This window comes from Pyrus communis, chromosome 13 (assembly GCF_963583255.1).
Source record: "Pyrus communis chromosome 13, drPyrComm1.1, whole genome shotgun sequence".
Classification (NCBI taxonomy): Eukaryota; Viridiplantae; Streptophyta; class Magnoliopsida; order Rosales; family Rosaceae; genus Pyrus; species Pyrus communis.
In genome coordinates this window covers 18,499,084-18,514,695 of record NC_084815.1, presented here as the reverse complement: position 1 = coordinate 18,514,695, position 15,612 = coordinate 18,499,084, and the positions used below count along the sequence as shown (strand labels likewise).

Genomic DNA, 15,612 nt, shown 5'->3' with positions numbered 1-15,612 from the left:
AACAAAAGGGTATATATGATGGTGGAAGGTAAAATAATAGTAAATTAGGACTCAAGTAATCAATCCAATTGCTCCAAGTAATAATTTCAGTAACAAGCATGATGATGCTCTAGGGGAAGTGAACATATAGACCAAACAGAAAAATTTGTACATGGCATTTTGATCACATCATTCGTATGACAACTCTGACAAAAGTATAGGGTTTCTTGAATTTCGTCACACACGATTTCACACTAACTTCTCTCTGTGTTAGAATTATCTTAGTCAGACAATCGTCGCTAATAGATTAGATAGATAACCCAAAGTATTTAAATGGAACTAATTAGGGCTGGAAAAAATTCCCGAAAATCCCAAACCAAACCGAAAAAATCCCAAACCCAAACCGAAAAATCCCAAACCGAAACTATCCCAAATTTTGGTAATCCCATACCGAAAAATACCGAAATATTCGGTATGGAATTGGTTCCCAGATTTCTTTTCTTCGGTATTCCCGAAGTCCCGAAATCTTTTCTTGTTTTTGGTTCCTACTTTCCAAACAATGAAAAAATAAAACAAAAAGCAGAGCCTTTCGGTTCCACTAGCAAAGGAACAAAAATAAAATAATATGAACAAGGCATGTGATGGTGATGCCTTGTCGGTTTGGGATAAAAGCACAAAGCTTTTTGGGAAACTTAAAAGCACAATAGCTATCTGTCTTCTTCACCTTTTTCTTTTTTTATTTCTTGATAGTATCATTGTTTGCCATCTTCCTACTCCCACTGACAGCCATCCTCTACCTCTTCTCTCCCTCCACCGACTCCCTCAAATGAACAGAAGGAAGAAAGCCCAAGGCACTCTGTAGCTTCTCTTTTTTCTTTTTCTTTTTTCTTGTTTCAGATCTAGAAAGCTTCACGAATTCAGGATTTGGAAACAACCATACATTGATGTCATGGCATCAGAATTCTACGAAGCAGTGCCATCGCTGCAAAGCAGAGTAGCCCTCCGATGGCGATTTCGTTCGGCAAAACATGGAAAAGCTCACACATCGACGAGGATGGGTACCTAATTATGTTCGGTGCACGTCACAAAGCTCTCCGACTCCCGAAGGCAGCAAAGACAAACCCAGGAATGAGAGGGATGGAGATAGGGGTGGGTAGGTCGACAAATCTGGGACGAGGTGTGGCCGTGTGGGCTGGTAGGGGAGTGGGAGGTCCATGAATCTTTGATTTTAAATTGGGGTTTTAAATTTTGATGCAGGTTCGGTTCGGTTTCGGAAAATCCCGAAATACCGAAAATATTTCGGGAATCCCGAACTTCGGGAATACTTAAATTTTGGTTTGGGATCGGTCCTTAGATTTTCATCCCGAAAATAAACGGTTTGGGACTGAATGTGCCGTTTTCGGTTCGGTATCCCATACCGAACCAGCCCTAGAACTAATTGTGAAAAGTGCATGGACATGGTGGAGAAAAGACATTAGGCTTACGTAGCAGTGAGACATGTGGATCAGCAAACATCTCATGTTTGTTTGCGGCCGTTGAATTGTTAAATCATGCGTATGAAAGCAAAGCAAAGCAAAGCAAAACAAAGAGTGGAAGAAGATAAAGGAGATAAGATTATTATTCCCCGCAAGCAGCCAGAACCGGCTGCTTTTGCTTTGCTTGGCATGCATGCCACGCATCTTTGTCCCCTTTGGCAATTCTCTTTGCCGTTTTTCTTCGACCCTGAAAAAAATCCCAACGGCAACAGCCTAACAGTAACATCTCCTTTATTAAAAAGAAGCGAGGAGAAGAAAAGGTCAATCGAAAATTATAGTAAGGGATGCTACCGATCTTTTCTCCCGGACTTTCTTGCTCTACCTTCTCGACTTGTTTCTCATTTTGCAATGTTGCACGGTGATCAGAATTGTCCGCTTGCTATACAATTATTGTTGTCAAAATTTGAATATATAATTGGAAACATAATTGTCTATTTATTGAGTACATATTAAATGACTAAACAATTTCAAATTTGATTGATTTTTAACAAACTTAAATAGACAGTTTCAATTATCGAGCAATAGCATAACGAGAAGAAAACCGAAACAAATCCTCTTAAAGTAAAATCTGTGATTTGCCCACTCTTACCTTTCACGCAACAATGAGTTGAACTCGAATGTTTGTGGTCTGAGACCTCCCACATTGAGTGGATTGGGAATGGGATCATGTGAAGCTTGTCGGACAACAGTTATTTGGTCCCCACCAAAAACCTCATCGCCATCGCAAGATGCCAACACCATTGCATGAATCATAGCATGGATGTGAAGGAGGAATCAAAGTAGCTCACACAAATCACACACCCACATACATTTTCTTCATCAGAAACGGCAAAAGTAGATAGCCTTTTATTCTTTTGGTCCCCATTGTAATTTCAACCCCTCCTATTACTAAAACTTCAGGATTTGTCTATCCGTCTAATACTGTTGGGGTAATTTGAACTAATAATGCATGCCACGTAAGAAAATTAAACACATAATAATATTTTAGTGACGTGAATCAGTTTCACATTGACTATCAATCGTGTAATACAAATTTTAAAAATTAAAACGCATGACAAATGACAAATTGGAACGAGGTTAAAGTTGGATCACATCCTCAGTTTCTTTCACTTTTTACTCTAGTGCTTGTTGCCCCTATAAGCCCTAAGGCCATCTCCAACCGAATGGTCCAGAGGGTTAAAGGACTGAAAATAGCCCAAAAGCCGTCTCCTACCGAGGACTAGGCCAAAGGGCTCATGGGCCCTATTGGGCAAAAAAAGGGCCAAAGGGCCAACCGGCTGGCCCAAAGCAGCCAACTAGCCAGTCCCGGGTCGAGCCAGAATTTTCATTATTCCTGTTGGTTATATCCGATAGCATTGTACTTATTCCTATCAGTTATATCCAACGGGAATGGTAGGCCAAAATTTCAAATACAACGGCTAGTTACCTTTGGATTTTTTTTTTTTTTTGGGCCAAATTATTATTATTTTTTTTTACGAATTTAATTTGTAGTTTTTAAATTTAAGTTGTACTTTTTAAATTTAAGTTGTTGTTTTTAAATTTAAGTTGTTGTATTTAAATTTAAGTTGTTGTAGTTTTTAAATTTAAATAATAAAATTTTGTTTGGCCCTTTGGCCCTTGGAGACGTTTTTTTTTGTGATAGGGCTAAAACGAGCCATATGGTCCTTTGGCACTCGGTTGAAGATGGAGGGAAATATGGTCATGTATTGTTCATTAAAATATTAATATTTTGGAGGGCTAGAGGGCTAGAGGGCTAAAACGAGCCTTCTGGCCAACCTTCGGTTGGAGATGGCCTAAGACCATCTCCAACCGAATGGTCCAAAGAGCCGAAAATAATCCAACCGAGAGCTAAGCCAAATGGCTCGTGGGCCCCACGGGACAAAAAAAAAGCCAAAGGGCCAACCGGCTAGCCATCTTCAACTAGCTCGCTGGCTAACCCCGCCCTTTTTTTTTTTTTTTTTAATTTTTAATTTTTAATTTTTTCCTACACCATTTCTCACATATTTTTCACCATTCCATATTATCTTACCTCATTTTATTTCAATTCTTCACATTCCATACTATAGCTCTTTGGCCTTTGGTTGGAGATGATTTTTTGTCACAGGACTATGTTTGGCCTATAACCCTCTAGTGCTTCGTTTCGAGATGGTAAAAATATAGTCATACACTGTTCATTAAAATATTAATTTCTTGGTGAACTAAAAGGCTAAAACGAGTCATCTATCTCTCTTTCGGTTAGAGATGATCTTAATATTTAACCGTCTACCAACTGAAATCTAATACTCTCTCTCTCTCTCTCTCTCTCTCTCTCTCTCTCAACTTCACAGTTGCGTGTCTACATTGGACATTGTGCCCTTTCAGTACCCAGCTCATTTCTGTATTTCTGAGAGTGAGTGTCAGAGAGTGAAAACTCACAGCTCTATATATCACTCCTCTCTCACTCCCCTCACTGCTGCCCCGCTCTCTCTCTCTCTCTCTCCCCTCATTGTTGCCCAATTTGGAGCTGCTGCAGCTGCTACATTCTGCCCTTTTCAGTCTCCAAGCTGTGCAGTGTGCTCCAAAAATGGCGGCCACCACCAGCTTCCCCTACCCCTCTGCAATTTTCCTGTCAGTCCTCATCATTTCAGGTAAAACCCAGCTCCCAATTTTCCCATTTACTTCCAAAGTTCCAATCTTTTTTGAAAATTTTGAATTTTGGTCAGCGAATTTACAACATTTTATCACTGTTTTGTTTTTGTTTTTGAAAAGGGTTCAAGTTTCCAGAAACGGTAAATTCAATGGGAATAAACTACGGCCAAATCGCCAACAACTTACCGTCACCGGACGACGTCGTTCCGCTGGTGAAGTCCATCGGCATCTCCAAGATCAAGCTGTACGACGCCGATCCCAAAGTCCTCAAAGCCTTCGCCAACACTGGCGTCGAGTTCATAGTGGGCCTCCCCAACGAGTACCTCTCCAAGGTCCAGGCCCCGGCCCAGGCCCAATCCTGGGTCAAGTCCAACGTCCAGGCCCACCTCCCCGCCACCAACATCACAAGCATCTTCGTCGGCAACGAGGTCCTCACCCTCAACGACACGTCGTTGAGCAACAACCTCCTTCCGGCAATGCAGAGCGTCCACTCCGCCCTCGTTGGTCTAGGCCTCGATAAGCAAGTCGCCGTCACCACCGCCCACTCCCTCTCCATTCTCGAGACCTCGTTTCCGCCCTCCGCCGGCGCTTTCCGCCGAGATCTGACTAGCTGCATCACTCCGATCCTCAATTTCCACGCCAAAACCGGATCGCCATTCCTGATCAATGCCTACCCTTACTTCGCCTACAAGTCGAACCCAAAGCAGGTGCCTCTCGACTACGTCCTCTTCCAGCCGAACTCTGGCTCCGTCGATCCCGCCACCAATCTCCACTATGACAACATGCTCATCGCCCAGATCGACGCCGTGTACTCCGCCCTGGGCTCCCTCGGTTTCAAGAAGCTCCCGGTCCACATCTCCGAGACCGGGTGGCCGTCGAAGGGAGATGAGGACGAGGCCGGAGCGACGCCGGAGAACGCGAAGAAGTACAACGGGAATCTGATCAAGCTCATTTACCAGAAGAAGGGAACGCCGCTCAGGCCCGGGTCGGATCTCAACATCTACGTCTTCGCTCTGTTCAACGAGAACATGAAACCCGGCCCGAGTTCAGAGAGGAATTTCGGGCTTTTTAAACCCGACGGGTCGCCTGCGTACTCAATCGGGCTCGCGGCGGGCAACATTTCCTTTGGTAACTCCAGTTCGAGTTCGGGCCAGGGACAGGTGAACCCGATTAGTAACGGTAGGTCTCCGTCGGATTTTTCCGGCACGCCATACTTGTCCATTTCCTCCGCCCCGGCCACGGTAAGTCCTCCCAACTTTAACTTACCGTGAAGAGTGTGATAGTTGTAAACTGGACAGGTGTCGATTCGTTAGTGGTCGTTCATTCGTTGATAAGATTTAGGAGTGATTTTATAATTGGATTTGGATCCTCTCATGAGCCCAAAGAGAGGATCCTACTGATCAAGATACGTGAACTGTTAAATAAAAATTCAATGGTTATAATTATTAGAATTTTAAAGAGATTCTTTGTTTGTAACCGGTGAATAAAAATTCAACAATCTATGTATCTTGATCTCCTTGGGCTCAGGAGAGATTCAAATCCTTTATAATCAACGATCCATGTCTCTTGATCAGGAAGATCTCTCCTTGGGCTCAGGAGAGATCCAAATCCTTTATAATCACCGGAGACTGGTCTCGTTGAATTTGATTGAGGTCGATTTAATAGTGACGTGGCGGTGAATACGACGTCGTCCGGCATGTGATAAAAATGGAATTATGTTTTTTAATTTTTGGTATTTTTTGTTTTCAGGAGAGATGGGATGTGATTGGTGGGATTCCGATGACGTGGCTAGTGGTCTCGTTGTTGATGAAACACGTCCTTTGAGGTTGGACAAAAGCTGAGTGCAAAATATCTAAAGTTGCTCAAATGGACGGTGGAGAAGAGAAAAAGAAAAAGGAAAATAGAAGAGGTTACTTGGGAATTTAGGAAAAAGGTAAAACTAACTCACCCTCTTACTAATTACTCTACTCCACTATCATCATCATTGACAATTACCACTTTCACATAGACGGTTCATATGTATCACCGGTTAGAAATCGTTCAACTTATAATGAGTGATTGACTGTAGCGTACCACTTCAAATTTAACTATAACACAAATTAATGATTCCTAACATTTAATGCATTGTAAACTCTACCTGCACGCTAACGATCAAGAATTGGCACTTGTTGATGAGCGACCATGCTAGCGTAGCTCATAAAATTCGTTTGTAACACAAAATTCCCAATGATCCCCAGACCCCTAGATGCAATTAGGTGAGATTTTCTTGATGGTCATCAAATCGGTCTTGATAATTTGAGATAGTGTGGGGCTCACTTAGTGAAAGTGATGATGTGGTGATGATGGTGGTGGGTGGCTATTAATCTTTTTAGTTGGGAAAGTGGCACTCAATGAGTCAATTGGTACCAAACCTTATTTAACAAGTCTTTTCCTAACTTTTCTCTCTTTTCGGCTTTTGCAGGACAATTATTATTTATTTACATTCAGTGTCTAAATAATTCTAGTGGATTAGGGAGGATTGTGATTAGGGTTTAATCATGTCGCTGAGGATCGTTTTAGAAGGCAGAGGCTAGAGGGGAGGGCACCCCACTTTTGTATTTGTTGTAGTAAATCATATTACCTTTCTGATGTACTTGGAGTATTTTTTTACTGTGTGGACTGTATTTTACCTTATCTATTCTATATTCTTGCTGTAAAATATAAGAAAAGGAAAAAATAAACCATATGATCTGACGGTTCATAATCCATTTGAATATTAAATGGAAAAGGGATAGACAAACACACAATTTATATGGACAATTTTGCTAGTTTTCTTCCCAATGGTAACTTAAGTCTCTCTTCCGGCTTTTGGGGTTCCTTTTACTTGGACTAACGGCCACAAGGACGGTTTTATAATGGTGGCTGAAGTGCTTGTAGATGCTCTTAAGCTTGCAAAGTAGAGGGGTTTTTCTTGAATTTTGGTGAAGGGATACTCTAAGCTAGTTATAGATAATATGGAAGGAAGTAGCGGTGTCCTTGGACCTTTGGAGAACTCGAGACACGATTACGGACATTCATTGGTTGGCATCCTCCCTTTGTTGCATAACTTGGAAGCATATTTATCGAGAAGCAAATTTTGTGGTTGATGTTGTGACTAATGTAGGTTGATCCCTTTCTAATATGCATATTTAGAATTGTACCCTTCCTTCGAGGGCTATACCTGCTCTTATGTTTGATTGTATAGGTAGACTGGCAACAGTTGTTCGTGAGGTTTCTCACTTTAAGTAATTTCTTTATTTAAAAAACAAAAACAATCCACTTGGATACTTTGAGATAAAATAACCAAAAGAAAAGATACCTCCAGCTATAAATAAAGTTAACAGAATAAAAGGAAAAATTTGTAAGCCAGAGGCAAATGCAACATAGGTGAAAACTTTAGATTATTTCGTTTTTAATTTTTTGAAAACTGAAAACTTAAATAGTAATATTTTTTATTCTTTATTTTTAAAATAAAAGTTGAAAATCAAAAGGTGAAAATTCAAGGTTAAATTTTGAAAACTCAATAAAGTAGTTCTCAGTTATTATTATTATTTTTAAATGGAAAAATTTACCACAAAAGATTTTGGTTTTCAAATAAATGAACGGAAAATGAAATGGTATCAAACGGCCCCCAAGAAAGCAGTACTACCCAATAGGATTTCAGTTTTCAAATTTCAAAACAATGAAAACAAGAACTGAAATCGAAGCCACTTAGTACTGCAATCTGGTAGTATTCCTCTTCACTTGGAACCGAGAGGTCTTAGTTCGAATCTCGTGGATGACAATTTCGATATTAAATTAGGCTGCCCATTGTGTGGCTTTGCCGAACTCCCTCTTCCCTTAATGTAAAAATATCGATGTACTAAAAAAAAGAACTGAAATCAAAATGATTATCAAACGGCACCCCTAAGAATTCACCCTATCGTTATCTTGCATATGTAGTTATGCGGTGTATGTTATGAAATTAACCAAGAATCGTGACAAAAATGACGTCTGGGGGACAAGGCATCGATAGAAAGTATTGAGGGGAAAAAGTGGAATAAGGGCCAACGTACAATGGGCATCGGGAGTGCAACGATGAAGTAAAACACGAGGCTCTTTCAAATTTCGTTCAGCGTATTACAGTGTTCCAGTACAAAAAATTTTCTGTCTACAATTACACTGCCCTATCATGGCAGACGTAATAACAAGAACATCTTACGGAAGTTCTGAAAATAATTTGCTACCCTTCCCAACAAGTTAATGGCTATTTTTCTTAAAAAATATTGTATGAGATGGAGTTCTTAGTGCCAACAGCCATGTCGTGCAGCAACGTCCCGTCGTAATAGGCTCTGGTCCACGCCCAGTGTCATGCAATCTGTATGTTCAACCAGCCACAGTGCTCACCATTCTTGCACCAAGTCTGCTTAACTTGGTGGGAAGCTTCAAAACTCTGCAATATAGCAAGATGCACTAGATCCGCGCTCAAGATTCCATATGAGTCCCTGATGACTCCGCCTCTCCGGTGTTCTGTCCACTTCTAACTCTCCGATAAAATAACACATAGGCGGCCGAAGTCTTGATATCAGTTTCATTGACTGGAGATACATGACTGTCATCAAAATGGTACCATCTGTTCTCATCAATCAACTGCAAAATTGAGAGAGTAAAAGTACCTTAGATCTCAAACAGATAACCATATCGTCTTAACGGCATATGCCAAATTTATAGTTTGAAAGAAGCATGATGGACGATAGATTAGAGAACTTTTTTGGTAGAAGATAAAACTAGTGAAGAATGTGAATACTTGGCCGATATGTGGTGTAAAACCCATTCAAATAAAAAATTATCAGATGTGCTAGAGTTGTCTTACCTTTGCATATGCAGTATAGTGCCCACCACCTAGACCGCCGTAATGGTTGCTAATGGCGTATAGCTCATACAGATGAGCTTTTCCATCCTTGCTTTTCACATATTGACTCAAATCAAGATTATGAATTGGAAAAGTCACCAGAGTATCAAGTTTATTCTTCGAGTATCTGCTGTATGAGAACCGTTTCAGGTGAAAAACAAGAACCTCTGGCAACATCCACAAATCTAGTTTCTTTGTAGCTTGTCTATGTTCCTTGCACTTAGGGCAGTACCTGTATTGCAAAAGTCAAGAATGATACCGACTTGCCTGAAAATCGTAAATAATGCCATACAGAAACCATTAGAATGGGTATAAGAACAATACCACATATCATCGGGACCTAGAGGTTCTTCCTTCAAAAATGCCTCCAAGCATGTAAATAAGGAAATAGCTTCTTGCCTAGTTTTCTTCGCCGTGAACACATTCTTGTATACCTCAGGTAGATCCATGAGATAGCTAGCATAATATACTTCGTTTTCTTGGTCAGTCCAGTCCACAAATATCTTTATGAGTTTACCAGAACTTAGGGATGAAGACTTTTCAATTGGTTTGCAGGTCATACCCCTATCATCAGCTAAAAATAGCTGGAAGGATATCTCATCAATTGATGTTTCCCCTAGTTCTATGTTCTCCGTGGGCCTCAAAAAGTGGTTGTTTGATGGTTCAGCAATGGCTTCTGAAACTAATCCAATTTCTTTCGTGCTATGAAGCTTAACCGCTCTCTTCAAAGGTGACAGAATTCTAGAAACAGCTCTATCAACATCAACACCACGTATTTGGTCTTCTCCTATATAGGCAACCAAAGGTGTTCCAAAAAGCTTTCTCTGACCCTTCAGAGGATCTAATGCACATCTGCAAATTGACAATGACTTTTGTTAATAATTCAGCCAAAAAGGAAAAAACAATAATGAAAAAGCGCCCATGCAATGGATACACGCAGAACCTAGGTGATTAAGCAATTATACTTAATGACCTATCTAACAGGGTTTACAAATATAAAACAATTCCATGGGCCTTAGATTTTTCAATGAAATTGGCATTCTTTGCTCGTATAAATTAAACCTCAGAAGTACAGGGCCAAAACAGAGTTCACATTTGTAAGTTTACCAACATGCAAACTCAACTGGTAGAGATAAAGGAAGCAGACTCACTTTTCCTGCCGTCGATGAATTATTTCAAGTCTGGTACCGGAAGCTACTTTTTCTTTAGAATACCGATAGGCCACAATCCGATCATCATTCTTAATTGAAGACAATGGTTCAGAAAGGTTGTCCAGATATCGATAAATTCGATGTTCATATACCTGAAATGGAAGTGTTAGACTAATATTTTACCCAAAAACTTAAGTTGTTAGGTGCCACAATAATATATATCAAGTTAACACCCCTTCAACTTGCAGTCCCTATATAATATATTGCATGTGGTTGCCAGAGAAACGTATGCATGGAGCCTCAATCTATAGTGCATGTAGTTAATTGGGGAATGGGGATGAGAAGTTGGAATGAGACCATAAATTTGATAACATAATAGGTTACATCTGTAGCTCAAAAACTTAAACTTGAGGGAATGGTGAAATGAGCCAACAAATCATTACGAGCTAACAAAAAGGTTTGATGCTATAGAAAAAACGAAGAAAAAAAAAAAAAAACACAAAAGGAACTCTAAGTCAGTGAACTCCATATTACCTCAGCAAGCAGAAGGGTTTCATCAGTCTTCAAGCAGCATGCGGTAGCCAATGCCTCAATAAGATTCTTACAACATTGATCTTTTATCATGGTTACAGTGTACGGCTTTGGAAGACCACGCCCATCACCATAAAGCACAGTTACTGTCATTGGCCGGGTGACAGTTGAAGGTAGTGGCAATGATAAGTACATAAACGGATCAAATGTAATTGAAACCTTGCTACAAACTGGGCATACCAATGTTGATTTATATTGACCCTGGACATTAGTTAAACCAGAATGTGAGTCGATAACAAAAAGAAAAACCTTGTACATTTAACCAAAATTCCTACATTAAGAAAGAGATTCCTTGTATGACAAAAAGGGAACATCCAACAACACATAGAAGCAAAAATTACTTTTGAAAAAAAAAAAAAAAAAAGACAGCTAAATACAAAAGAGCAAGTCCATTTCGATATAAATGGATCAAAATTGGTCAAAAGAATCAAATTGAAACACTCCCAAAGTTGAGAATGTTTGAAATGTATTAGCATAATAAACATAGGATTACTGAAGAGAGAAAAGGAGCTGACATTTAAGGTCTAGCAGTCACAATATGCACACATTGTATGATATGGCACTAACAGTCACAAAAGAATTCTTACTTGGCAAACATCAACAATCAATGAATCATTTCGGGCTCTGTGATTTTTCCAACACTCAATTGCAACTTCGTAATCTGGACGACCATCTGAATCTTTTGTTTCAATGTATGGCTTATTCTTGACACGATTCAAATCTTCATGTAGTCCATCAAGTAAGAAAGCAAGGAGTTCCTGAAAAAAGAACTCACCATTCAGAAAAATACAATAAAATATAGCTTGTTATAAATACCCTTTACAATCACCCTTGGTGGCTTTTCAAGATCAAGTGACTTTTTGTTTTAAAAAGAGACAAGTTTGCACATTCAACATTAGACAATAGCATACTATTATATTGAAAAGCCTTAAACAGAAGACATTCAGAAAACAAATAGTACTAACTTGAGAATCATGTTGATTATAGCCACTAAACTGGGGAGCAAATCGAGAAAGTTTTCCCTTGAAAGCACGTGGTACAATTGTCGTTCGTCCTGATGACCACAAATTTCTCAACAACTCACCGAAGGCAAGAGCAAGCTCACCCTGCAAAATTACTACATGTCAGATTTTAAAGAAAAAAAGGAGAATATTCAACAAATCCACACGGAGAAGGCGTGAGGAAAATATGAAAAAGATAACCACTTACACGCATTCCTAAGGGATTGTCAGTGTTGATCTCATCAGAGTATTCTTGCAAGAAATACTCAACAAGCGGAGGTGTGTGGACTAAGCACTGAAGTGAACTATTCATAAAACAAGTGTTTCCAAGATTTTGCAATCCAGCCAAACCTCCCCTATCTACTTTTTTCATTGGATTATAAGCATTATATTTATCATCTGTATCTGTTGACGTTGAGCTGCTTAAGGCACTTCCCTGGTGCAAATTAAAACTTTTATAATCCATTGAATGACCATTTGACAAGGAAGGACCCCCTGCAATTGTGATAGATGACCTTGAGGGTTCTAGGGGTACCAATGCTAACTCATTTCCTGTTGAATCCATGGAGAATTGAGAAGAAAAGTTTGCATCAGTTTGCACCACAAGAAGAATCTGCAGGAAAAGTATCCAGAGAGTCATTAGAGATGAATCAAAATAATCGTCACAACTGACAAATCTGAAGACCCTCCAGAAAGAATTTAGAAGTCGAAGCAAAGTGCTAATACACATAATTCCCAACCCCAAGCTGGAAATAAGAAAGGCGTGTATGAATAACAACCACACAGCAAATTTCTACTTAAAAATGCAGCTTAATCAGTAATAAGTAGACTACAAAACCAACTTAGTATATCTCATGTCGATCTATACCCATTCTATTTGTTCTTTCGTGTAATAATTTATGATAAGCAATCATTCATTTCAAGTAACAAAGAATATCCTAAAGAATGATAAATACAGCACTCACATCTTGATCCATCTGCAAGTTCAGCTGCTCTAGGGTTTGGTTTGAAACCACCAATAATGAATTCTTCTTCATGTTGAAGTAGTCCCAAATACGAGCCTGTGATAAAAAATTAAGAACGAAACAAAAACCAATGTGAATTAACTTCATAGTAAATGAAGTAGAAAACTCCCAAAAGACAGCAAGTGGAGAAACAACAATTGTATAAATGTACCTTTTGTTGCTCTATTCCTCTAATTCTGCACACCTTGTTGTAAAGCTCCTGTACAGAAGCCTGCAAAAGACTCAATTTGTTAGAACCTTCATTATATACCTATGGTCAAAGTCATCACAACCACGACAGCCATAAGTTTACATATTTCCAAGAATTTCTACAAGTTAAAGAATTTCCAAAACGTATGTGTATGAAGGAAAAGCAAAAGGAAGATTGGTTTACCTTTTTGCTTAACCTTATAACTGTCTGACTGTTGTCTCTTGAATCGATAATCTTAAGACATAATGGGTAGACCTCCACCATCAAATTCTTGATAAGATCACCCTGAGAAATCATCTTTCTTGGTAATGCTGGGCCTCCTTTGTACCTGTAACATTTGATTCTTTAAGAATAATTTTTTTATAAAAAAATATGGAGAACAAAAGATGAAAAAGGTGTCCTTGCACCTAATTTCTACTGCACTCTACTATTAAAAACATGCTGTGTATTTTTAAAAAGAAAATAGAAGCGGAAAGTTCGTGCAAGTGAAAGTGGTTTGATGAGCGAAATAATTACTTACCAGTCGAACAGCTTTTCCCAAACTTCTTGAGAAACTAAGACATAGTCAAGGTCTTCCAGCAGTGTTCTATGAAGCTGTAAATCGTCTCCCTCAGATTCACTTACAACTATATCAGAATTATCAATAGGTCCAGGCCTAGCTATAATTTTAGATGAGAAAAGATCCAAATTTTGAGACACAGAATCCTGCTTGTCATATAGATGTTCTCCAGCGCCTTGCTCAACATACCTCTTCCAGCTTGAGTACCACCTGGATAAACAGTAGAATGAAGCTAGTTACAAACATGCAAGCATCTTTATTATTGAAACAACAGCCAGTAACCCCAAAGTACAGTCAAGAAGTCTTCAAAGTAGTGTCACTCCTATAGTAGTATAGGTGTTTACAGTGCAAGTAAGGTTAAATCTGTTCTACAAAGTGTACTGAAAATTTTACCCTACTAAAAACTGAACCAGATATTGGCCATACTGAACAATGTCACAAACAAATTTTCTAAAAACACCAGACTAAAACCCCGTTTGGTAATGCTTCTGTAAAAGTAGTTGGGAGGTGCTCCTCTGGAACACTAAAAAGAACTTTTAGAATTCAGAAGTACTATTTAAGATTTTATGTCAAACAATACCCAAAACAACTCAGGTTTTCAGATTGTGGTTTAAGCCATCCTGAAAGCAGTTTCAAACAGGCCCTAATGAATGCTTGGGAGACTTGGGGGAATCCTGTTTGTATGGTTTTCCACACCCATTTGCACCAGCCTTGGTCCACGAAGGAGGCCCACAAGTTAAAACGGTTCTAGCCCTTAGCCTATTTAAAAGGTTCCCCCTCTCATAGTAACTATCTCCAAGTACCTTCACTCTCACTCTCAAAAAAGGCTCTCAAGCCTTCTAAGCAAATGCAACACTTTCAGTTAAAAACCTATCCAAATCAATGTGGACTTGGTGCGAGTTGGGTGAACCACGACACATCGCTTCCCACATGTTTTTGGTGTGATTTTGCAATTTCACGGACTTAATTCCTTGAGCTAAAGTTTATACTCAATGTAAAAAGCAACCATATGACTGACACAAAAGAAAGAGAAACAAACTTAATCAAAATACCCAACTGCCCAATGCAGAAGCATAGCATAAATGCATAATTTTGGCTTCGAAAGCACGTAAAGCCCAGAAGAAGCTAAAAACTCCAGAATTAACCAAACAATTACGATGCGAAAGCACTTCTTAATAAAGATTCAAAACAAGGGCAACACAAACATGCAATAAGATGGCAGCCAATGCAAAGATAAAACCTTTAGCATTAAATTCAAAGAAATAGGAGCACACACCTATTGGAAACGGCATAAAACAAGTTGCCTTCTTTGACATTGGCCTCCGATTTTCGGGCCAATTCATCGACGATCCGCTTCTCCTCCTCCGGCGTGTTGGGTAAGCAACTAGCTCCGTTTTCCATCATGAAACCCAAATCCGGAATCGTCATGGCTGGTGATTCACACAAGCTAACCAATCAACAAACCAAATTAGAAACAAACAAAGATCCCAAATTCGAATCCGACCCAATTCAATCCATACCGCAATTAAACAAAATCCACAAGCAACAAATTAAACATACAAATATCGAGCAAATTTGAGAAATTGGACGAACCAGATCGCGGCGGAGAGAGAATGTGAGGAAGCAGCAGCGGCCGCTGGACGGCGAAGGAAATGTGGAGGGATTGCAGTTGGTAGTTGGTGGAGAGAGAAAATCCAGAGAAATCTCTTACCGTCCTTTTCAACGATTTCTCCCCTTTTTTTGGTTTGAACTCGTTTGAGACTGAGAGTCCCCCTTTTATATCTAGACAGAGAGAGAGGGGAGAGAGAGAGAGATGATAAAGGGCCCAACTTCACAAGAGAACTTGAATTCTTCAAGACTCCATGGTGTTGGTGGACGCAACGGTCCTACACCAATGAAAGGTTAAAAATGTCGATCAAATATACAACAATTTGTTGTGAAAGTTGTGGAAATGAATGTTCACATGCTTTTAGCTAAATGTAAGGAAGACTTGAGAATAGTAGTGTAATGGTTGTTGTATGTAGGGGTGGACGCGATGTGGTTC

General features: G+C 39.5%; 2 protein-coding genes across 4 annotated transcripts; one reads left to right on the top strand and one right to left on the bottom strand.

Moving 5' to 3' along the window:
- Positions 1-3,849: 3,849 nt before the first annotated feature.
- LOC137713159 (glucan endo-1,3-beta-glucosidase 11-like) lies at positions 3,850-6,817 on the top strand. 2 transcript variants are annotated; one of them, XM_068452425.1, is made up of 4 exons: positions 3,850-4,141; positions 4,278-5,383; positions 5,892-6,075; positions 6,604-6,817. In XM_068452425.1, the coding sequence occupies exons 1-3, from the start codon at positions 4,078-4,080 to the stop codon at positions 5,964-5,966; spliced, it is 1,245 nt and encodes a 414-aa protein (XP_068308526.1). In that variant the 5' UTR covers positions 3,850-4,077; the 3' UTR covers positions 5,967-6,075; positions 6,604-6,817. The 2 variants fall into 2 exon arrangements, with proteins under 2 accessions (XP_068308526.1, XP_068308525.1); XM_068452424.1 differs by having other exon boundaries at positions 3,852-4,141; positions 4,263-5,383.
- Positions 6,818-8,243: 1,426 nt separating this feature from the next.
- LOC137712696 (ubiquitin carboxyl-terminal hydrolase 9-like) lies at positions 8,244-15,247 on the bottom strand. Of its 2 annotated transcripts, none has more exons than XM_068451829.1 (14): positions 15,162-15,247; positions 14,845-15,015; positions 13,530-13,778; positions 13,193-13,337; positions 12,971-13,030; positions 12,760-12,855; positions 12,003-12,407; positions 11,759-11,899; positions 11,381-11,551; positions 10,737-10,994; positions 10,203-10,354; positions 9,376-9,903; positions 9,013-9,283; positions 8,244-8,789 (listed from the first exon to the last, which is right to left on the bottom strand). In XM_068451829.1, the coding sequence occupies exons 2-14, from the start codon at positions 14,994-14,996 to the stop codon at positions 8,625-8,627; spliced, it is 2,793 nt and encodes a 930-aa protein (XP_068307930.1). In that variant the 5' UTR covers positions 14,997-15,015; positions 15,162-15,247; the 3' UTR covers positions 8,244-8,624. The 2 variants fall into 2 exon arrangements, with proteins under 2 accessions (XP_068307930.1, XP_068307931.1); XM_068451830.1 differs by having other exon boundaries at positions 14,845-14,998.
- Between the last annotated feature and the right edge of the window lie 365 nt (positions 15,248-15,612).

Bases quoted from the DNA above. Each gene is read 5' to 3' on its own strand.
- LOC137713159 (XM_068452424.1), top strand. From the start codon at position 4,078: ATGGCGGCCACCACCAGCTTCCCCTACCCCTCTGCAATTTTCCTGTCA. The intron at 4,142-4,262 runs GTAAAACCCAGC...GTTTTTGAAAAG, and splicing joins GTCAGTCCTCATCATTTCAG to GGTTCAAGTTTCCAGAAACG. The intron at 5,384-5,891 runs GTAAGTCCTCCC...TTTTGTTTTCAG, and splicing joins TTTCCTCCGCCCCGGCCACG to GAGAGATGGGATGTGATTGG.
- LOC137712696 (XM_068451829.1), bottom strand. From the start codon at position 14,996: ATGACGATTCCGGATTTGGGTTTCATGATGGAAAACGGAGCTAGTTGC. The intron at 13,338-13,529 runs GTAAGTAATTAT...CAAATGTTACAG, and splicing joins TGGGAAAAGCTGTTCGACTG to GTACAAAGGAGGCCCAGCAT. The intron at 8,790-9,012 runs GTAAGACAACTC...TCAATTTTGCAG, and splicing joins ACTATACTGCATATGCAAAG to TTGATTGATGAGAACAGATG.